Genomic DNA, 24,918 nt, shown 5'->3' on the forward strand with positions numbered 1-24,918 from the left:
CTAAATTTGATTACAGTGTTATTGCTTTCTGTTTGTATAAGTAATACAAGCAATTTACAATACCACTTACAAATATGAAAGTCATCTGTTGTATTATTTTAAAACTTCCTTGCAGAAAATACACTGCCTTTGTTACTGTGTGTTATCTAATATGGATTAATGCAGGCTAAAAAAAATACAAGTCCAGTCATATTGCCTCGGAAGAAAAAAAAAACTAATAAAATAACAAAAACTCTTCTTTAATTTGTTCCGTAAATATTTGGTTATATGCATCCATCCATCTTCCTGCATACAATTAAATAATAGTAAAGAACAATGCAGTAATAAAAACTAATTGCATTATAAGTGTAGTGTCTCTAGAACTTCAAAATGAGCATAGGTAGCTTGGAATAATGCTAAGCACAAACTAAGAATGGAATATTGGCTTCACTTCATTTCCTTTTTTATAGATTAGTGAATTTTGCCTGCCAAAGCATCTAACATGGTCTTGAAAACCAGAAATTCTGTGAGCTGAAAATTAGCATCTAAAAATACTGGTCGTAAGCAGAATCACTTGTAATTGATTTTTTCTCAGGTCTTTTAATTAAGTAATGGGATTAGTGCTTTGTATCCATTTTTCAAGCAGGACCAAAGGTATGACAAATGCTATATTAATAAAGATTTCCTTTTTTCCAGAGAAAAGATTCAGATCATTAGAACAGGTTTACAGCCAAGCTGGTGGAGCACATGGGAGTAGTTGTATAACAACAGGTGCCTCAGTGGACATCCGGGGAACAAAAGGAATCTTGGCAATTCTTACTAGTATTTAATTATTCTGCAGCAAAATGTCAGCTTTTTTTTTTTTCTTATAGCAGGATTCATTTTACGCTTTTGATTCAAAGGGAGACAAATTATCATTCTATGCTAAGAAAAATGCAGTTTTAAATGCATAAAGATATCATTAACAATGAGAGAAGTGCTGCCAGGTGATTTGTCTTTAATACAAAGTGTTACAGGTTATACAAATATAAAATGTTGTAAAACTGTTACAGGTGAAGCAATTCTGAATTTGGCCATTCAGATTAAAATTTTGGAAACTTTCAACTAAATGTAATTTGTTTCAGTGATAGGATGCTTGGCTGGCAACTGTTATGGGTGAGGCAGGGTAAAGTCTCTGATCTGCTAATCCAGTGTTCTTCTGGCTCACTGCTGCCACTCCAGACGGCCCTTATGGTATACAGTCTCCACAGGAACAATCTTGGTATCTACTGTGAGATGTTCTGAAATTCTAACACACTTTAAATGCTAAATCAAGGTTTCAAGCACTGCTGGTGTCCCCTGCCTCCTAGCATTCTGGGAGAACATGACATTTTATTTTTCCCAGGCTCTTTCTTCTTTGCTCTGGTGCTCCTGCCTGTCTTACTTCATGTGTTGCACTTAATTAGTTGCTTTGACTGCAGATGAAGGCATGACTCTTTTGACAGTTTTCTGCAGAATTCCCTCCTGCCTATTGCTGCTTTGGTTGTGCCCATTATGCACTCCATCTGACATCAAATTCAGTGGTCGTAGTAAACATTGGACACAGTCTGTCAACTGCAATTTCCTGTACTTCATTCCATACTGTTTAACAATGACTTCATCTTCTTAACAGCTGTGCTGGGATTTCATAAGACAGTGGGCCTAAATTTGTCCCTGATGTTACTGCTAATATTGCTAACTATAAATTCAATTTAAAAACATTTTACAAGTCCAGTCCAGTCCAATGTCTCTGAATCTACAAGTGAATTTATTCCTTAATTAGTTATCAACAAAATCACGTTTCAATATCCCATATTCCAATCAAACACTGTTGTACTGATGAGACAAAAAGCTGTGTGCTTTACCAGCTATAACAGAAGGTGATTGAGTCGGTGGTTTGTGAATATCAGACAAATCTGTGACCTTTGACAGTCCTTTGACAATTTGCAGCGAGGTGATTATAGATTTCTCAGCATAATCACTGGTAGAACTGGCAGCAAACCCATTGCTAAAGTTAGCCCTGAGGTTAAAACTGAGGTTGTGGGTTCAAATACCGCTACTGACCCTGTGTGACCCTGAGCAAATATCTTCAATTGGAAAAGCAGAAGAAATGTAATCAATTGTATCTCAATTGTTGCATGTCACCCTGGGTAAGTAAATGAGCCAGCCAAACACGTAAATAAGTACATACAGGATTTTTAATTGCCGTTGGCATAATTGATAGTTTCAGTGCTGACATCAAACTCTGAACATTTTGTAGTCCTGTTTGTGTCCTTTCACTAATGAAACCTTGAGGTTTGTTTGTCAAGACATTATTATCATGTTTCATGCTTTGATCATGTTCCAACAATGCCTATGTACACAACTTGTATATTCAGTAAGTTACAAGTTGTGAACCTCCTATTAGCTTCCATTGTTTTGAGTAGCTGTGGTTGGTAAAATTTAAAGTCAGTTTTATTTTTCGAAGCCTTGTTAGGTAGACATACACTATAAAATCACTATCCACATATACACTGTTCAAAAACTTTATAAGAGTTAAATTAACTCTTACAGTGATAAAGTAATACTGGTGATTTTGCTGTGTATGTTTATAATTAGTTGATAGTTTAATCAAGGGAAATGCATATTAAATTGTGTGAATGCAATGCAGGCTAATTGTCATTTCTCTCTATTATAAAAAAAAAAATTGGGAGGGAGAGTAGGGAGACGAGACGTGATCTTCTCGGAAGACAATTTGACTTCCCATGAGAGACACTTTAACATCACGCGAGACAAGGCAGTGAGACAACATTTAAAACAAGTTCACAGACATCTAACCTAGCAGTTGTTGCAATGTTTTTGGCAGACACACTTCATGTGCTCCCAAGTCTTAAAACAATGAAAAGCGACAAGCAGAACAAGCAGCTCGCCAGCAGCAGCAAGCCAGAAGATGATCCGACCGCTTCTCCTTAGCATGTGTTCAGCCCCCTCCCCTCTTCACAATGCGAGCGGCAGAGAGACGCAAAGTGGCAAAAAGACAGCTGCTGTACAGGCTTTGAAATGAACGACGCGCAGTGTGACAAGCAAAACACGCAGCTCACCACCAGCAGCAGCAAACCAGCAGATGATCCGACTGCTTCTCCTAAGGGCTCGTTTATACTTCACGCTCAGAACGCGTATGCACACGCATCATGGCTGCCATGCATTCCCAGCGTTCATTTGACGCGTCCCCTGAGCAGGTCCTCAGAAATTAACGCAACACGTGCACGAGTTGCAGTACCAGCAAAAAGTCAGGGAGCGCAGTGTGATAAAAGTCGGAATGTGACGTCAGAGTCTCTGTTTACTATCAACATGTGACAGAAAGCCCCTCTGCAGATCCTACGGGATCAATGTGCGCGCTTCGATGTTTGATGAATGGTTCGATGTGGTGAAACAAAATGCCGACATACAGATGCATTCGTGGTGCTTTTATATTCAAGCGTGGCATATTCCCCGATCATAATGACACGATTCATTTTAAAAGTCTCACATACCATCTTTTGTGCTGTCTTTTTTTTCTAGGGCTTCCTCGTGACCTGACAGAAGCAGCAAACAGCAATAGATCACCACACAGAACACATTAAATGTATGATATTCCAACTCTCTGCACATTTAGAATCCTTAGATTTATACTTTATCACTTTCATGATGAAATGTATTAAAGTATATATGTTACATTTTAAAGATAAATTGTTAATTTCGTTTAAATAATGAACACTGTTAACAATTACACACGTGGGGCTGACACAGTGTCGTAGAGGTAGCGCTGCTGTTTTGCAGGGAGTCACGTCTCTGGTATTCCCTGCCTGGAGTTTGTATGTTTTCCTGGTAAGTTTCCACAGTGTGCTCTAGTTTCCTTCCAAAGATATGCAGATTTGGTGACACTAAAATGACGCCAGTGCATGTGAGTGCTTGTATTCACCTTGCGTTGAGCTGATGCCTTGTCCAGGGACTGTTTCTGCCTTGTGCCCAATGCTAGCTGGAATGGACATATCCCTGGATTGATGGATTTAATAATTAAACATCCTTTTCAGACATATTGCAGTAAGGTTTCATCGGAATTTAATGGGTGTTCCAGGCAATTCACAACACAGCGAAGCTGAACCAGTTCTCACCGTGATAATATCTCGCACTGCCACCTGGTGGATTGCTCCATATTTACGTAAAGTACACACGCAAATATAAACAGTAAAACGCTTGCGTAGCAGGAGCGTCTGCTGCAGCATGCGTCGCATGAAGCATGGACCCGAACCTTAGCAAAAGGACAGCTGCTGTACAGGCTTTTAAATGATCGACACGCAGTGCGACAAGCAGAACGCGCAGTTCACCAGCAGCAGAAAGACAGCAGATGATCCGACGGCATCTCCTTAGCGTGCGTTATACGTCCTGTGAGAAAGATTTAACCACACCTGGGGCTGGAAATAAAGGACAAGTATTGTTTTTACAAAAGTTTTAAAGTAAAAGTGAAAATAAAGCATATGTAACAATTCCCATGAAAAAAACAATCTTTTTAAATTGTATATCCTGTAAACCATACCTGGGGGTCGGTGAGCGAAGCGAGCAGGGCCCTAGTGTTAAAAAAAATAATTATAATAATTGAACAGCTAAACTGCAAAGCAGAGTGGGCTAATGAGAGAAAAGAATGGGCATATACCCAGGTCCTATACTGGTGCCATGTCTGTTACTTAATATTAGCTTCTTTAGCCATTGTCACATAAAGTAAAAACTACATAATGAAGCTTAGGTGTAGATGTTTAGCTTATCAAATATGTGTTAAATTGAAAAGGCATATTTCCTTTTACTTTCTCAAATTAATTCATTAAATAATATCAATGCAATGAGTTGTGGATGGCTGCTTAGCTAGATTCTGTGCCTCGCAACTCCTTGTTTTTTTCTGTTTGTACTCTTTGGTTTTTATACCCTGTAACTTGGTAGATTTGCCTTTGTTTTGCTTGATAATGTGTGTTAGGGATGTGAGTAATAATCCTAGCTTTATTTTTTGACACAAGTTTTGTCTATTTAATCATTTTATTCTTAAAAAAATTAATTCTTTTGTATTCTGTTTTTTATTGGATACCATTCTACATAGTTCTTTTACTTTGTATTACATTAACAAGTTTTCCTTCAGTGTATAAATGCTTTATGAGAATTCCACTTGCCTGTTAAGATGCTTTGTAACATCAGGTACATTTGCTACCTAAATAGGATTGACTTGTGGGTACTGGTCATGTTATCTTCTGTTCTAAGTTAATGAATGTCTGCTTTTGCTTTGATATCTGTGCCTGGTCCTTTTTCAAGTGTACATCCATAATTGGATATCAAGAATGACTTTTTGAGGATATGTTAGGTGTCAATCAATACAAGTGTTTTGGGGTTTTTTTTTTTCAAACTTAAGGGCAGTTTGAGGTGAAAAATGTTTTACTTAAGCAAATTCAATAGTCATGGCTCATCATCTCAAGACGTAACCAAATAAAAACAGCAATGAGTTTCTCAAAGCAGCTGTAGGATTCTGTACGATTCAATCAGTACTTCAGCCTCAGTTTGTTACGCTCTGAACATACAGCTGTGAGGTCTTATGTTATCATTTTTCTCTATAAAGATTTTTATAACAGCAATTTATCATTGTAGAATATTGCACATTACCAGATACTTATTAAAAAATATTCTGGAGGTCTTTAATCATTACCCTGCAGTGTGTAGGTACCTAAACATTTTATTAATGCTTTGTTTAGTAAAAAGCGATTCTTTCATAATTACATTTGCTGCAGCTGTCCGTCCATTTTCTGAGCCCACTTTTTCAGCACGGCATAAAAACTATATTCCTTTTTTTAATATTAATAATATTTTGGTGTCCTTCCATCTCCACGGGTTATTATTTCATCATAAGATGGCTGTGGTTCAAACAAAATCAATAAATGACTGTTACTTTTAAACATGTGATGTTGCCATTAATGTTTTTTTTTTGTTATTTAACAGTGAATTATTTCTTTGTTGGATTAGCTTTATTTACATTTATATTTGTACTTTTTTTTGTCAGAGTCATCTTCCTTTAGAAACAGCAGAGTCTGGAATTCACCCAGTGTATTTTTACACTGCACACTATGTTGAAATGTTGCTGATGAAAGAAGTGCCTCTCGTCTTTTCTGCATTTCGAATGTCAGGCTTCACTCCCTCTCAGGTAATGCCAAGTAATAAAATGAAAATCCTTTTCCAGGTCCTTACTATGTCATTTGCTTAATACAAAAGGGTGATGACTTGTTAAAGAATTCTTACATGTGTACTTACATAACATTATAATAATTGTTTTCTATTGGCTAACTCTCTAAAGTAAATCTGTTTGTGCATTGTGAGCTTTGGCGAGTTAAGTTTTGCGGTGTGACACACAACAACAACATTTATTTCTGTAGCACTTTTTCATACAAAGGATCAAGCATTGCAACATGTCAGTTTTTACATGCGTTACTCACATCATTGCTGTGCCTTCCTATGTATACAATTGGCTTATTTTACAGTAAGCTTAAAATATTATTATTATGTCAATATCATTTTTATTATTATTTTTTATTTTTTTTTTTTTACTATTTTTGGTTTCTTTTTTGCCTGTTTTCTACATTTACAGCTGCACATCCCACCATTTTGAGCTATGCCTTTGAAGCTCAGCGGTTAATTTTTGTGGTCTGTTAAACTATTTTAAAGAAGGCTAATAAGAGGAATTCTGTCCTTGCTAAGGGGCAACACACATTTTGATTACAGCATATCATTATATCAGTGCCGCATGATACAGAGTTTTTTGATTTGCAAGTGACAGATGTTTTATGCGGTATATGTGCAAATTCACACAAGTAAAACAGCTTCTGCTTTCTTGTGGCCCAGGTTGTAACCATGTCAAGTGTTTACTGACTATTGTAGAGAGCTGTAATATTATGGCAATGTAGTCTAATACATCCAATGTGAGTGTGTGTGTTTGTGAGTGTGCTCTGTGGTGGTTCCAAAGCTGTTATTACTTCTAAATCCACTGCTACTTGGTTAGGCTTTACTCCTCCACAACCCTGAAGTCTAATAGATCCAATGTGAGTGTGGGTGTGTGTGTGAGTGAGTCGGCTCTGTGATGGCTTCATGCCCTATCCAAGGCTGTTTCCTTTTCTGAATCGAGTGCTACGTTAGGCTTTGTCCTTCCACAGCGCTGAATTAATTTGTGGCTTTGAGAATATTATTGCGTATGTAAATCAGTTTATGACTATGGTGCTTGTTGTCATGAATAGCTGGAAAGGCCCACGCATCATCCTTCCAATTGGCTCAGTATGGATTAAGCTACGAATCACCTAATCAATCATCTTTCTTTCTAGGATTGCATACAGATCACTTATTTCCTTGTATCACCATTTAACCAACATTTCTGTGCTGTTCAATATATCAATCAGGTTAAAGTGCTTAACTAAAAAGTGCTAAAGTGGTGCTTAGATAGATAGGTAGATCGAACAAATGAACGAACAAACTTTATTTGTCCCATGGGGGGAAATTTGGCTTTTTACTGAAACTCTTTAGATCTATAAACACATAAATAGATAGAAAAGTAAGTAAGTAGCTAAATAAATAAACATACACACACACTTTAGTCTGAACACACACTGGAATGACTATAAAGCATAAATTACAAAAGAAAGAAAATTTCTGACTTGGCAGTCCCAGTCCCAGTATGCAGGCATATTGCTGTTGGTATAAAGGAGACCCAGTTGCGTTTCTTCACACACTTCTGCCGAATGATTCATTGGCTTAAAGTCCTCAATGTTAAAGTGTCTGGGAGGGGGATGTGCAGCATTGTTCATAATGGCACGTTTTGTTTTAATTCTGTCCTTCACTATGACCTCCAGAGGGTCCCAAGTGCTTCCCATAACTGAACTTGCCCTTTTAATAAGCTTGTTGATTTGCTGGGCCTCTCTTGAAGTGAAGTTACCAGCCCAGCACACCACAGTGTAGAAAATCACACCGGCCATCACATAGATATAGAAGTTATGATAGATGTCACTTCCCAAATTAAAGGAATGCAGTCTCCTAAGGAAAAAAAAGCCTATTCAGCCCTTCTTCTATAGTTCCCCTGTGTTCCAAAACCAGTCCAACCTGTCATTAATGTAGACCCCCCAAATACTCGTAGGAGTGGACCACCTCTGTGTCCATTCCATGAATAGCACTGTACATATCAGGATTCCACATTATTTTATCAGGGTTTCTTGCTTATGTGCCAAGTTTATTTAGTCCTAGCAAGTAAAAGTGTATTCACTGTGGTGTTGTGATTTCTATATGTATGGAATTGCACTCAGGGCAGAATTCATCACAACAGCTACTGTTATTCATCTATAAATGTATTAGCATTTTCAAATAATGATTTTACAACAAACATGTTCTTACTCTGATGTAGGGCAAATCTAAGTATACAAAAGCAATATATAGGTCACTGAAATTCCATAGAATCTGTGCATTTTAGGTCAAGACATACAATACAATATAACCAATTTCTGTCTTTGTAGTTTGGTTTAATGGAACTGTGGCTTCAATCTGCCCCACAGCCCCTTTTGTCTGAGGAACAGAGTTTTCAGATCTAAGCTGTCATTTGAAAACCATGATGAAGTGTAGATTGTACTAAGAGGAGAAAGTGTAGTGGCTAAAAAAAAAAAAAAAACTTTAAATAACAATGCGTTCATACACTGTATGGCCTGCCTGACTAGAAAGTCGGTGCTGGATGATGTGTTATTTCTGGAATGTAATTGGCAAAAAAAATCTCAGAAAGAAAAGAAAGCTGAAATACAATCATAAGTTCTTAGAAAGAAACTTGCAGGAGAAACCATTTAGGTCACAGAGGGCAAATGTGCTTTATTTCATTGCATTCTTTTTAATTTTATAGAGCATTTACTGGTATTGCTTTTTAAAGAATTTGAAGTGCTCAAGTTACTTTTCTCAGTTTATTTAAATAACTAAAATATCTGACAATTGAACAAGTTAAACTTGGCCTAAACTGTTTGATTTGTGCTAAAACTATTCATCATTCAACTTTGTAGCTGCGGGTGTGTAAGGGAGGATCAATTATGAGTAAAACGCGTGCAGAAAGAAATCTCTCAGTCCAAAAGTTCGTTTTAAAAGATTTAGTGAAAATTCAAAGCAAACAGTCCACACAGGAATAAAGAAAAAAGGTTGTTACAAACGTAGAATAAATGTTTGTTCTATAAACGTAGCTTTTCTTGTCAAACTTCAGTTGTTTCTATACTTAAAATGCTTTACTTCACCTTCAGTACACTCCAAATGTATGGCACTGTACATTTAATAGAGCACGTTAACTTTCATACTATTAAGGGCATAAGACGCGGTTTAAAACTGTTTGCCCGCCATGCCTTACACACGGCAGGGCAGGTCTCTAACTGAGACTATTTTATAGTTACAGAGGCAAGAAGTAGTTAGAATATACCAATTCAATTCTACTTGTGGGGTTTATAAGAACCTCCCATAGACTATGCACTAATATTTAAACAAACGTTTAATATAACTTAAATAACTAGCAAATGGCTCTTACACACTTAAAACAAGAGTTTTTTTTTTCTCTCAGGTATCTTTTGAAAGAAATATTTACTTAGCAGACTTATTAATGTTTTCTTTTAAAAGCAATTCCAGAGAGAACTAAAATACAGGAAAGAAAAATGCTGACTTAATATACACATACTGTACATTATGAAGTGTATTTTTACATGAGCCAGTCTTACAAAATCTATGTAAATTGTTTAAAAGATGTTTTAATGTTGTGTTGATCAAATATTTGTGGTTTATATTCTTATAAAAGATTCATATTAAATAGATGCAATTGTCAGTGACAGCAGTGCCCCCACTTCTGATATCATAACTACTGTAGTGGAACAAAAAGAAGCAATCACCTACAGTTGTGACTTTGGCAAGAAAATTCTGTTGTGGCTGCACTAATCTGAGAGAGAAGTGCCGTCAAAAGAAAACGGGATAGCCTGAGAAAACGTGTACAGGGTGTGTATACATATGTGTGCGCCTGAGTGATTGAACGAGAAAGAGACAGAGAGAGTCGATCAAGCATTTAAAGAGCAGAACCTTACTTTGTTGCCTAAATCCACTGGGCTGTGTTCACAGCTGTTGATGATCTCAGAAAACATCCAGGCTTGGTTTGGCTGACGAAGTTAAGCTAAGTGAGTGTATATCATGCACTAACCACAAGTGAGTGGTGTGAAGCAGAGCTAGTGGAGTGAATGTGCAGGCAGGGGAAGCTGCAGAAAAAAAGTTCACTTGGAAGGAGCCGTGAAGGATTAGACCAACGGCAGAGGCATTGGACAGTAGCCAAGGAAGGAGTAAACCTAATGTGAGCTAACAAGGGTGAGAGACTGCATTTAGCTATGTATCAGCCGAGTGATATCATTAAAAACATTACATAGAATGAAAATCTATCAACATGTCGTTGAGATTCAGTAGCTGCAAAAGTGCTCACTAAAGTTTTCTAAGTGTCTTTTTCAGCTTCATCTATGATTCTCTCTCCTTTGTAAGAATTGAGTATATCTTCCACTTTCTTTATTTACTCTGTGGGGACTCTAATGCCATTGATGCTCACAACAGGGTCATAAGTAAAGGAGAACCTGGACAGAAACCCCTCAGAATCGCAAATGTTCTCCGAGTCTGGGTTTACTGGAGAATGGACATATGCAGATGATGTTTTAAGATTTTTTCTTTTATATATTTTTGATAAATTGTAAACTCCTTGCATTATTATGTGTCACACATAATCATACAAGGGATGGCACAAGAATGAATTTACCCTACAGCTCAATGATGATGAAGTTAAGATTGAAAAAAAACATAAATAAGAATTCATCACACAGAATGTGATCCATTTTCCCTCCTCATTTAGATTTTCAGCACTGCAAACACTCTATGCCAAAAAATAAATAAATAATGGCATAATCAGCTCTCCTTACAACTGAGACACATTTAGGAATATAGATAAATGTGTAAAAAAATACAAAAGAAAGGTTTTCTTCCAGAACACTTTGTATTTTATTGATGTTAAAACATTACAAAAGTTGTGACGAGAGCAGGCCATTCAGCCCAACATTGTCCACCCAGTTCATCCATTATCCAACCTGCTGAATCCGAACACAGGGTCACGGGGGTCTGCTGGAGCCAATCCCAGCCAACACAGGGCACAAGGCAGGAACCAATCCCAGGCAGGGTGCCAACCCACCGCAGGACACACACAAACACACCCACACACCAAGCACACACTAGGGCTAATTTAGAATCGCCAATCCATCTAACCTGGGGAGAACATGCAAACTCCAGGCAGGGAGGACCCGGGAAGTGAACCCAGGTCCCCAGTGCTACCCACTGCGTCACCGTGCCGCCCCCACCCAGTTCATCTAAAATAAAATCAATTTGAGATCTGAAGGTCCGTAAAGTTCTACAATCCTGTATACTACTTTGCCAATGCATTCCGTATGTCTATGATTTGTTGCATGAATATAAAATTTGCGCATAATTTATTTTAAAATAAAAACTGGGATCCACTGTACTAATTCCTTTCAAATTTTAAACACCTTGATTATGCTGCCTCTTAATCTCTGTTTGCTTAAACTGAAAAGGTTCATCTCCTTCAATATCATCTCGTAGCTCATATCTTTGTCTTGGAATCAGCCTAGTAGCTCTTCTCTGGACATTTTCTACTGCTGCTATGTCTTTTTTTAAATATGGAGACCAAAACTAGTGTGTTATATACAGGGGTGCACATAACTGGTATGCTGGTACGCATGCACAACAAAAATTGTAAATGCGTAACGTCATCTGTGTCCCTACAGCGCTGGTGCGTACCTGACGGTCAGAGAGGGCATTGACACCTCATGTTGCTAATATACGTTGTTTTCTTTTTGGTTTTGATTATCTTGTGTTGCCAATATGTCTAAAAAACAACAGACATTAAGCAGCTACTTTGGCGTTTCACCATCTGCAAAGAAACAACAAGCCGAGCCAGAGCAGAAAAAAAAGATTTTTTTCTGAAAAGTGACTCCAAGATGTGCCGTGGCTTGAAGCTAATGATGAGTGCACTGAAATGTGGTTGTGCCGCACGCATCCACATATCGCAGACAAAACAAGTGCCTTTTACACAGGCTCAAAGAATTTCAGTCATCCGTTATTTGACAAACATGAAAAGAGCAAAGAGCACATGAATGTAGTACAAGCTATTTCTAATAAACAAGCTAGTCAGGAAGAAATTTCCACTCTCCCTCTAGCTAGATGGCGAACAAAAGTAAATGAAGAACAACGGCAGGCTCTGTGTAATATTTTTATCCTTGCCTTTCATAAAGTTAAACACGCTCGTCCCCTATCTTCCAATGCTGAAGATATTCCTTTACTGGAGCGGCTAGGAGTAAATGTCGGAACTGCATATCATTCACGTGAAGCAGCTACACGGATAAGGCAGACCATCGCGCGCACTATCAGTGTGGAGTTGAAAGCAAAGATGGAGTCTGCTGAATTTTGGGGACTGATTTTTGATGGATCGGAAGACATCATTAAAACCGAACATGAGATCGTTTTCATTGTGTCTGTGTCCAACATCCGGCAGTTTACCACGGAGTTCCATGGCCTAATCGAACTGAGTGCTGACCGATCTGCGCAGGCTCTAACAGATGGACTCGTTAAACTTTTCCAGGAAGCAGGCTTGGACAACTGAAAGAGAAAGTTGGTCGCAGTGTCCACAACAGCATTATTCCGAAACTATGGCAACTGGCTGCAGTAGGAGACTCCCTTGTGCACATTCTGTGCACCACACACACACTAGAAAACGGCGCACCGTACTGTGAGATCTTTAATCGCTCTGTGGTCAAGATGCTGCAGTTTTATTTACAAAAATGTGGAGCAAATAATACGGCTGTGCTTAAGAAGTTGTGTGAAGAGAACAGGATCTCCTTTGTGAAATTGGGTAAATTTCATAATATCAGATGGTCTGCATGGAGGCATGCCACACTGCTAAAAATACCAAGATTATTGCCAACCATTAACATGCAACTGGCCACAAGTGATAACAGTGACTTGCAGCAAGCACATCTGCTCAGACCAATTTCAGTGTTTTCTGGGCAAAGTGCTTGACATTGGCAAGATTCTGAAGACCACATCCATTGTGTTTCAAAAGAAAAGCTGAGCATTGGAGAATGTAAGGATGAACTCATGGTGGCCATAGGACAGTTTACACTTTTGCTTGATGCTACATCATTTTGGCAACACAACAGTTTGTACCATTCTTCAGAATTATGAAGCCACACTGAGTCTTGACAAAGACACAACTGTCACAGAATGGATGCGCTTAAAGCAAACAGGAAAACGCTTGGCAGCATCCTCTGTGTATGACCGTGTCCAGATAATAAATACAAGCAATCCAGACCTTTACTCCAACATTGTCAAACTGGTTAAACTGTCTCTTACACTGCCTTTGAGCAGTGCAGCCTGTGTGAGGGGATTCTCAAATCTTAACATAATAAAAAAACAAGCACAGATCTCGTCTGTCACATGCTCGCCTCATGGCCCTAATGCACATTCACCAGTCAAAGACGACCACAGAGACATTTGACCCAAAACCAGCGGTTGACCTGTGGATGGAGACAGCTAAGTGGAGGCTTAACCAAGGAGAGGGAGATGCATCTGCAGCATCATCACCTACCATGCAGGAAACTGAAGTAGAGGACTGTGAGGTAGACAGCGAGGAGGACAGTGAGGAAGGTTGCACTTATTAAAACCTTACTCTGTACAGAGTGATCAGGTAGTTCTGATTCTTACTTCTTTTTAAGCTGCTGCTACAGTTAGGTCCATAAATATTTGAAGAGAGACAACTTTTTTCTAATTTGTGTTCTGTACATTACCACAATGAATTTTAAATGAAACAACTCAGATGCAGTTGAAGTGCAGACTTTCAGCTCTAATTCAGTGGAGTGAACAAAACGATTACATAAAAATGTGAGGCAACTAAAGCATTTTTTAACACAATCCCTTCATTTCAGGGGCTCAAAAGTAATTGGACAAATTAAATAACTGGAAATAAAATGTTCATTTCTAATACTTGGTTGAAAACCCTTTGCTGGCAATGAGAGCCTGAATTCTTGAACTCATGGACATCACCAGATGCTGGGTTTCCTCCTTTTTAATGCTCTGCCAGGCCTTTACTGCAGCGGCTTTCAGTTGCTGTTTGTTTGTGGGCCTTTCTGTCTGAAGTTTAGTCTTCAACAAGTGAAATTCATGCTCAATTGGGTTAAGATCAGGTGACTGACTTGGCCATTCAAGAATTTTCCACTTCTTTGCTTTAATAAACTCCTGGGTTGCTTTGGCTGTATGTTTTGGGTCATTGTCCATCTGTATCATGAAACGCCACCCAATCAATTTGACTGCATTTAGCTGGATTTGAGCAGACAGTATGTCTCTGAACACCTCAGAATTCATTCGGCTGCTTCTGTCCTGTGTCACATCATCAATAAACACTAGTGTCCCAGTGCCACTGGCAGCCATGCACGCCCAAGCCATCACACTGCCTCCACCGTGTCTTACAGATGATGTGGTATGCTTTGGATAATGAGCTGTTCCATGCCTTCTCCATACTTTTTTCTTGCCATCATTCTGGTAGAGGTTGATCTTGGTTTCATCTGTCCAAAGAATGTTTTTCCAGAACTGTGCTGGCTTTTTTAGATTTCTTTAGCAAAGACCAATCTAGCCTTTCTATTCTTGAGGCTTATGAGTGACTTGCACCTTGCAGTGCACCCTCTGTATTTACTTTCATGCAGTCTTCTCTTTATGGTAGACTTGGACATCGATATGCCTACCCCCTGGATAGTGTTGTTCACTTGGTTGGCTGTTGTGAAGGGGTTTATCTTCACCATGGAAATGATTCTGCGATCATCCACCACTGTTGTCTTCCGTGGACGTCCAGGTCTTTTTGCATTGCTGAGTTCACCAGTGCTTGCTTTCTTTCTCAGGATGTACCAAACTGGAGATTTTGCCACTCATAATATTGTAACAGTTTCTTGGATGGGTTTTTTCTGTTTTTGCAGCTTAAGGATGGCTTCTTTCACCTGCATGGAGAGCTCCTTTGACCGCATGTTGTGTTCACAGCAAAATCTTCCACATGCAAGCACCACACCTCAAATTAACTCCAGGCCTTTTATCTGCTTAATTGATAATGACATAACGACGGACTTGCCCACACCTGCCCATGAAATAGCCTTTGAGTCAATTGTCCAATTACTTTTGAGCCCCCAAAATGAAGGGATTGTGTTAAAAAATGCTTTAGTTGCCTCACATTTTTATGCAATCGTTTTGTTCACCCCACTGAATTAAAGCTGAAAGTCTGCACTTCAACTGCATCTGAGTTGTTTCATTTAAAATTCATTGTGGTAATGTACAGAACTAAAATTAGAAAAAAGTTGTCGCTGTCCTAATATTTATGGACCTAACTGTATGTTTTTATTTTATTATTATTGTTGTTGTATCTGTATTTATTTTTTACCCTAATTCTTTACCTTACTGTTAAATCTGTTATAGAAATTGTTTTAGTTCATTTTTTTCAATTTCTTTGGCAAAACTGTTTATGGTCATGCCAATAAAGCTCTTTGAATTGAATTGCGTACCAAACTCCATCTGATGGTACTCACTTGAGTAACTCACTGAAAAAGTTATGTGCACCCCTGGTTATATAACTTAAGTATAACTTCCACTGACTTTTACTCAACACATCATGCTATTTAAACTAACATTCTATTAGCCTTCTCAAAAGAGGTCCTTTTAAGTTTTAGACCTCCCATTGTTTATTTAAATCTAACATTTCTACTTCCTACATGGAATACCTTACATTTACTTACATTACATTTCATCTGCAACAAATCTTCAAGTCTGTATGCTGTCTAAGTCCCTCTGTAATGATTTAGTTGATTCTGTATCATCTGCATACTTACCCTAACTGATTACATTCTTGCCTAAGTCATTTAAGTATATTAAAAAATAGCAGCTTTTACAGCACTGATCTCTGAGGGACACCACTTTTAGCATCACCTAATTCTGAAAAGGTTCCCCTCATCTTTACCCTTTCCTTCCAGTGTTTGAGCCAATTTTGTACCCAGCAACACACCACACCTTGTATTCCCACTTCCTTTAGTCTGATCACTAACCTTTCAGGTGGTACCTTATCAAAAGCCCTCTGAAAGTCAAGATAAATAACACATGTAACTCTCTGATCGTATTCTTTTGTTGCTTCCTCATTGAATTCTAGCATATTAGTGAAACATGACCTTCCTTGTCTGTACCCATGTTGAAATGTTTCTAATACAGTAATCCCTCGCTATATCGCGCTTCGCCTTTCGCGGCTTCACTCCATCGCGGATTTTATATGTAAGCATATTTAAATATATATCGCGGATTTTTTGCTGGTTCGAGGATTTCTGTGGACAATGGGTCTTTTAATTTCTGGTACATGCTTCCTCAGTTGGTTTGCCCAGTTTATTTCATACAAGGGACGCTATTGGCAGATGGCTGAGAGGCTACCCAGCTTACTTTTGTCTCTCTCTTGCGCTGACTTTCTGTGATCCTGACGTAGGCGGATTGAGCAGGAGGGCTGTTTGCACACCTAGACGATACGGACGCTCGTTTAAAAATGCTGAAAGATTATCTTCACGTTGCTATCTTTTGTGCAGCTGCTTCCTGAAACGACATGCTGCACGGTGCTTCGCATACTTAAAAGCTCGAAGGGCACGTATTGATTTTTGATTGAAAAACAAACTCTGTCTCTCTCTCTCTCTCTCTCCCTGCTCCTGACGGAGGGGGTGTGAGCTGCCGCCTTCAACAGCTTTGTGCCGCGGTGCTTCGCATACTTAAAAGCAAACAGCCCTATTGATTTGTTTGCTTTCCTCTGTCTTTCTGACAGACTCTGCTCCTGACGCGCACTCCTTTGAAGAGGAAAATATGTTTGCATTCTTTTAATTGTGAGACAGAACTGTCATCTCTGTCTTGTCATGGAGCACAGTTTAAACTTTTGAAAAAGAGACAAATGTTTGTTTGCAGTGTTTGAATAACGTTCCTGTCTCTCTGCAGCCTCCTGTGTTTCTGCGCAAATCTGTGACCCAAGCATGACAATATAAAAATAAGCATATAAACATATTGTTTCTACTTCGCGGATTTTCTTATTTCGCGGGTGGCTCTGGAACGCAACCCCCGCGATGGAGGAGGGATTACTGTACATCTGTTCTAGACATATGCTGCTTGATCTTTCCCTTCATAATTGCTTCCATTAATTGTCCTGTGATGCACATTAAGCTTACTGGCCTTCAGTTACTTGATCACCCCTTTTTATATAACTGGATAATATTTTCTATTTTCTAGTTTTTAGGAATTTCTCCAGTGTGCAGTGACTTTCTAAAAATGTGCATCAAGGGTTTATATATTTACTCACTTATTAGGTACTCAATATTATCTGGACCTAGTGATATGTTTGGCTTTACTTTTTATGATTAGTGCATATTGTATCATTTTTTTGTTGTGCTTATGATAAACTGTTTATTCTCTCAAGCTGAATGGACCCCAAGCTTGGAGTTATATTAATTTATTTTAATTTTAGCTAAATAAACCAGTTTCTGTAATTATAAGGTCAGGAACAGAAGGAAATGCATCTTTTGTTAAACTGATGTTGTGTTTCATGTTATCTGTTTGCCTTTTTTTCCAGTGTGGTACCATATCCAGAAGCCCATTCAGGACTTATTTCCATGTAGATAATTGCCTTCTGTGCTTCTTCCTCAGATTTGTCTCCAGTGGCTGAGTCAGTGCTTCTGGAACTACTTGGACTGGCCGGAGATTTGCCACTACATCGCTGCTTGTGTTGTCTTAGGCCCGGATTACCAGGTTTATTTCTGCATTGCACTGCTTAAGCACCTACAACAAGAAATCCTTCAGCATACTCAAGCCCAGGATCTGCAGGTTTTTTTAAAAGTAAGTAACATCCATGGTGGTGGTAGTGTTTTTTTTTTTCATACATTTTATATTTTATTTATATAAAGAAATCTGGAGTGGTCTCCCCTAGACTTTCTCATATACAGTATACTCAGATATGGGGATGGATATTTTAGGAGTAAACCACAAGACAATGATTATATTTTTATTTTATGCATATTAAAGAACCATCAACAACAAATCAAATTAATAATATATTGAACAATTATTATAAAAGTAAAGTTAAAATTAATTTACCGCAGCATGAATAAAAGGTAAAGAACCTCTTCCGGTTAACAGAAATAACCCAAAAGTTGATAGAAATCTACGTTTTGTACTTAATTTTGGTTGACTTAAGTCAAAGCGTACTCAGGTTATCGCGTTTATACACACACACCCACAGCCAGACATAATTCTAAAAATGGTATTTTCGGACTCAGGGAGGTCTAAAACATCAAGATTCATCAAAATCTCGAAATGGAGTTTTTGAACAATTCCAATATTTTCCTGATACCTCATAAACGAGAAAGTCAGGGAGGTCTATTGGACGATTACAATACTTTCCCTATGGATGGGGGACCAGTTTGGCACCTCACACACACCCAGCCTTACTCAAAATCCCTAACAGCTAGCGATGGTGCACATTTAAAAATCTGGTGTTGAAAAAGACCGAACGTTGTTTTAAAGGGACAAGCAGCATGGAGTTGCCTGCCTTGCATCTGATGTCTTTGGGTTCATTGTGTCACCTTGTGTTTCACTAATGTAAAAAGCAGGGTAGTAAAGTGCCAGAATAACCAATCACACTAGACTGCTTTACGACTGCTACTACTACTAGTCCACTTCACCCCAACTGCAACATAAGGCAGAGGTTACTTGCTTCCATGGAGTCTGATCTTTTCCAACATGTTCATCAGGTTTATCTCCATTAGTTGAGATGTTATTGTCCTCCGCCATATTGTTTTTGGCCATCCTTATTTCCCCTTTCCAGATGGAGTCTACATTAGACCTACTTTTGGGATGCACTTTTAGTTCATTCTTAACACATGCCATTCTTTACAGGTCTGTTTATGGTCTACGTAAAAACAGAGACATTGCAGACTCCACACACAAAACCAGAGGGCATACAATCCAAATTCAGGGTGCTAGCCAATGTACTGCCCTAGGGATTTAACACAATTTAACAAAAAAGAGACCGACTTGAATGGCACCATAGCAGTTACCTGACTCACTATGTCATTCTAGCATGGTTACTACATCTGTGATGTTTTTATATGTTCCCCATTTTCACTTATTTTTGATGGGATCCCCAGTTTTCTCAAATATCCAAAAGGCATGTATGTTAGGATAATTGTTAATGCTGCATTGACCAAGTACGAGTGATTAGACGTATAGCTGTTTGCATGAGTGTGTCTGAAGATGAATGGCAGTGCATCCAGGTTTGAATTCAGCCTGGAATTAAATGCTTCCATGATTTTGTAAGGCTTCTCACCACTGTAAGTTAGTAGAATATCTACTCTAGATGCATCTATGTTTTAAAATGCAATAAAGAGGAACCTTTTGAAAGATGATGTGCTCCTCATGACCTTTTCGGATTTTTACATCATTGAGGATCAGTTGCAGTATAACCGAAAAAATACTGTACCAGCTGCAGATTAAGACTAGACTACATAGTACGGTTCCAAGAGGAGGCAGTCCTCAGGTCTAAGTGCTGTTGCAGTGAACAGTAGAATAAGATCAGTACCAAGTTTAATGCATACGCAGTTAGTCTTGCTTTGTTTCTCCTCGGTTTGCTCAGGTGGCACTCTGATCATCCGTTAATGACGGCATGCCCTCTCTCAATTAAATTAATTCCATGATGGTATTTATTTTGGCAGATATTAAACATGTCACTTATGCCTTATACAGGGAGCCAGAGGCAATGCTGGTGGTGTCAAGTATAAAGCCCAGCCTGTCCAAAACAGATATGCCTCCCACCACCTTATAGTCATTTTAAAAAGTGCTGTATTTATCTACATTAAACTGTAAGCTCAAGAACACTTCTGGTCTTAATACAGTATGTATTATCTTTGATGATCGATGTCCTCCAACAATAACTATTTTTTTTTATCTTGCTGGCTTCTAATGTGTTTTTAATTTGTAAACCCCACATCTCATGCTACAGAATACATTTTCCATTTTTGTTCCGTTTTTGAGATATTAAATTGCTGCTTTGTGTTTGCTTTGTATCTAACAGGAAGAAGCAATCCACAATTTCCAAATGAGTGATTATTTGGAATATATGAGCTACCTGGAGCAGAAGTACAGGCCAGTGGTAATGAAAGATATGAGAAATATTAAACAGCAAAATACGTAACATGAAATATGGGTTTCATTTTAAAGACTTTTTTGGTAGCCTTTCATAAATCTCTAATTGAAAGTAATTTATGATACAATTTATTTATACAAATGGCCTTTTCACACAGTGTATATTGTGAAGATTGTCTAACAAGCTTTTCTAAATGTCTCTTCTGTAGTTGAAGTAATGTGTTTTATGTAACATTTTAGCAAAATGACAGTATTGGATTTTTTTAAGAACTTTATAAAAACAATTTGTTGACAAGTATAGAATGCACTATGCCTTTTGAAGAGCAATCATTCATGGGAAATAATTCAGTTTGTAATTTAAAATAATGTGTCTGTACCTTTAACCACTAAGTGGTTTGATTACATTTTGATGTACAGTATGTTGTGGATTATGAAAATAAACATTCATGTAAAGCGCCAAGTGATGCTAGTGGTGCTGCAGTCTGTCGTTGCGTTTTCACAGTTTACCCAGGTCTACTGGTGTTTTTTTTTATCTCCCATATGTGCAAAAATGGCAGGCTAACTAGCAAAGCTAAACTGAGTGAGTGTGAGCAAATCGGAGTTTGTGCACAACTGGCTTCCAGTCCAGTGTTCATTCCTCCTATCACCCTCAAATGGTCTTTGACATGTTCTGAAAATGGACAGATCAATGGACATTTCCACTGACATGAGAATTAAGTTGGACTTTGAAAGTAATAGAACTGCATATTCTTTTTGTCCTAATGTGCGATACTGTCAACTTTATTAATAGACATTGGGAAATGTTGCTAAGCCTTACAATTAATTATTTTTAAAGGTGGGTATCGACAAATGTCGACATAAAAAGTAGAAGATGGGTGTTGACTACAAGGAATACAATGGTAAAAACTGTAAATTGTAGGTTACATTATCTTTTAGATGGCAGTCAAGATTGAAAATTAAATGGAGTCCTGTGCATTTCAGGCATTCATTTTCTTTACAGCATGGCATCTAATATCAACCATTGCTGTCATCAAAAGAAAGACTTTGTAGGTGGTTTGCACGTTGTTAATGGCGTGGTTTCTGCACTGTCAAAAGAGGAATTTGAGCTGTCTGGATAAGAGACAATGAGAATGTTGCTGAATTGTGCCCAAGCGTAAGGGAGGGTGAGATCATTGTACAAATTCCTATAACTATTATAACTATTATTATGTCCAGAGGCTAACCCCTGAGGGTGCGCATGGTTTCCAGATTAAAAAATATGGTGTCCTGGACAACAATACTGACTATGAGCCATTTGATTATTTAATTTTTTTTCCCCCAGGGAGTGATTTTGAACTTTTAAATATGGAGACAGATATGCAGAACATTTGTTTGATTCTCCCTGTAGTTATTAACATATTCCTCTCTCATAATTTTCCAGCACCTATGAAAACAAAAGCTACTGTGTAGTCTGTATGTAGCAAGAGACTTTATGTACTACATCCAGTGTGAATTACCAATGCATGTTGCTAGTTGCTTTGAACAATCATAGTTTTGGTAGTTGTGTTTTCCACAATTTCACTTTAGCCATCTTTCACAAAGAGTGAGATTTTTTTTTCCCCCCAGATGAGTTAATATGCTCAACTGATGTTCAGGTAAGTGCCCTGGCATGGACCATGGTCACCCTACTGAGAGTTGGTCTCATGCTTGCAGTGAGTGTTGCCTGGCTAGGCTATGTTTTCTCATAACCCTAAGGGAGAAATTCAAGTTTGAAAATTGCTGGCTAGATGATGCTCAGTTCAGGACATAACCATTTTTGTTTTTAAACGTGATTTTTATTGTTATTAAGGCTGAATTAATCATAACACAGGTTAGTATTTCCCAAAGCTAGTTGTATTTGGGCCTGCCTTGAGTTAGCAGACTTCACTTAACCAAAGTTAACCTGTGCAATAACTGTTTGAAGTGGACTTGAGATATAGTCATTAATTCAAACATGGCTTAAGTGCACATTTTTGAAAAATGTCATGATGCCCAACTGACTAGCCTTGTTGCTTTGCTCATCACCAACAATATGTAGCTTTATGCAAACTCTGCAGTTTGAAGTCAACGGGGAAGGAGGAACTGAACTAGTTTTGAGTGCATTATAATGATGCAGTGCTCTTTTAAGTGTCCATGAGGGCTAGGGAAGCATCTGCCAACTCTGCTGAATCAATTATTGAGCTCTCACGGAGCAGTGCTAACCACTGTACCATCGTGCCCCAAATGGAATCACAAATGAAACAACAAATGGCCACAAACTAGCAATTAGAAAAGTAAAATATAGATTATTGCACTCGTGGAGCTCCAAGCTCAGGGCACACATTAGCCAAGTCATGAAGCAGCAGCATGAGACTGGCTGGTTCCAGTGTTTGAAGTTGTGGCTATCTGTGCCGATGTGTTTCTTATTTTTCTTACATCAAAAAAGATAGAAACACCTTGTAAGCAGTTGTAAATCTTTTCTTTCTGTTCTGAGGTAGGGGGTGGGGGGTTGGGGTACTAGAGACCTCTTTAAAGCTTGTTTTGACTGGTAGTTATGGCACATGGCTAACTCTCCATGGAAATTAGCCACATGGTGCTGTGCTGCCAGCATACAGGGATCAATGAGTGTTATACAGTAGATCTGGCAGCTGTACTCATAATACTGTATTCCCATTATGGTCAGCTATCGTGCTCCTCAGATAAAAATACTGCAAGTTTTTTCTTTTGAACACATACTAGGTGGAAATCTGGCTGTGGCACTGATTGGGTCATGGCGTAATGCATGGGTGAAGCTGATTGACAAAGATCTTATGGTAAGCCTGTGTGAAAGTTATATGCATGACTGCTACAGCTCTGCAATGTCATGCTGGACTCTCAAAGCATCATTGCGTGGTGGGGGGAAAAAATATTAGAATAAGCTGTCAGCACAGTGAATTTCCAGGAAAATATTTGCTGTGAAAAAAGGCTTAATAAAGGCAATCGGCAAAATTCGCCTATTTATGATGGTTGACAATCAAGACTGACGTTTTAAATAATGACACCTGAGGCAAAGCACATTTTTAATGACCAGCCATCTATCCTTATTAGGCATGAGATGACACACCTCATCCATATATACTGTAATAAAGCCTTCATGATACAGCAGTCCCACAATACAGTGCATCGTCAGAACAACAGACACTTTAAATAAAAAATGTTTTTTGGTAAAATTATAACAAAAACTTTTAAAACATACAAACTTGATTTGATTAAAACTATGGTCTAGTTAAAACTTGAGAAAAGAATATAAGCTCTAGGTTTGTCATCACTTTATATTGGGTTCTGTCAGAGATGTACTCATTATAAACATACAGTAATCCAAATTAAGGGGTCAAAATGTCCAACTGTATGAGCTTACAGGGTACAGGTGAGGTCATCTTGGTGACCAGAGGAGGAACTCTCGTACTGAAGCAGGCGCAGCTATTGGGTAGATAGACAGTGAGAAGCCCACTACTGTGACTCCCATTTAATACAAAATATAAAAGCACATTTCAAACTACTAAAAAATTATAAAAAGGAACAAAGTGCGACTTTGCAGCCCTGAATAAACAAAACAGCACAGTAAGTGATTACAGACAGCATAAATTAGAAGATGTCTATGCTGAATGATTAAATGGTGGCCTCCTACACATCAAACTGACATGGAAAGCAAATGAGATCCCTAGTTCTTTATATTATTTTTTGTTACTCCAGCATTAATGATGTGACTTGATGCATCACACATCATTTAGTATTACTGAAGACACAGTGAGATAGTTGGGGATTCATTACAGTTACTCATATGTAGAAGATTTTCATTGAATTTTTAACCCATTTTCTTCATTACAGTGTCACTGGCAACTAGGAGAATATTCCAACAGTCATGTGTGCATGGCAGTAAGGATGGCATAGTGGGATAGCAGTGCTTGCACCCCTTCACCAATATCAGGCCAGTTTAGTGGTGCCAGTTAACCTAACACTTTTTTAGAATGCTGGATGGAACTGATGATGACTTCAATATTCTATCACTTTTTAACTCTAGCCATTAGTTTTACATGACTTTTTAAAACCAGCATGTTTTTTAAAACGCTATATAAACCAGTTTTAAATTTAAGACAGTTTCTAAATCAGGAGGATACCAAAAAATTAATTTATGCATTTATTTAGGGTAGGATTGACTACTCTGCGTGGAGTTTGCATGTTCTCCCTGTGTCTGTATGGGTTTCCTCCGGGTGCTCCGGTTTCCTCCCACAGTCCAAAGACATGCAGGTTAGGTGCATTGGTGATCCTAAATTGTCCCAAGTGTGTGTGTGTGTGTGTGCCCTGTGGTGGGCTGGCACCCTGCCCAGGGTTTGTTTCCTGCCTTGCGCCCTGTGTTGGCTGGGATTGGCTCCAGCAGACCACTGTGACACTGTAGTTAGGATATAGCGGGTTGGATAATGGATGGAGGATTGACTACTGCAATGCATTATTTACTGGCTATTCAAATTGTTCTTTATATAGCTTTTAGTTCATTCAAAATGCTGCTCCAGCAAATCATTACAAGATCTAGAAAGTACAAACACATAACTC

At 38.3% G+C, this 24,918-nt stretch overlaps 1 protein-coding gene across 1 annotated transcript in view; it reads left to right on the top strand.

Annotated features, from left to right (window-relative positions):
* The window catches only part of tbc1d32 (TBC1 domain family, member 32), a 229,058-nt gene extending 208,267 nt beyond the window's left edge, over window positions 1-20,791 (top strand). Inside the window, exons 32-34 of the mRNA XM_028797791.2 lie at window positions 6,053-6,193; window positions 17,839-18,027; window positions 20,261-20,791. Coding sequence (XP_028653624.1) covers window positions 6,053-6,193; window positions 17,839-18,027; window positions 20,261-20,380 — 450 coding nt within the window. The 3' untranslated portion in view covers window positions 20,381-20,791. The remainder of the gene's footprint in view (window positions 1-6,052; window positions 6,194-17,838; window positions 18,028-20,260) is intronic.
* The last annotated feature ends 4,127 nt before the right edge of the window (window positions 20,792-24,918 follow it).

Source organism: Erpetoichthys calabaricus, chromosome 3 (genome assembly GCF_900747795.2).
Source record: "Erpetoichthys calabaricus chromosome 3, fErpCal1.3, whole genome shotgun sequence".
NCBI classification, from domain to species: Eukaryota; Metazoa; Chordata; class Cladistia; order Polypteriformes; family Polypteridae; genus Erpetoichthys; species Erpetoichthys calabaricus.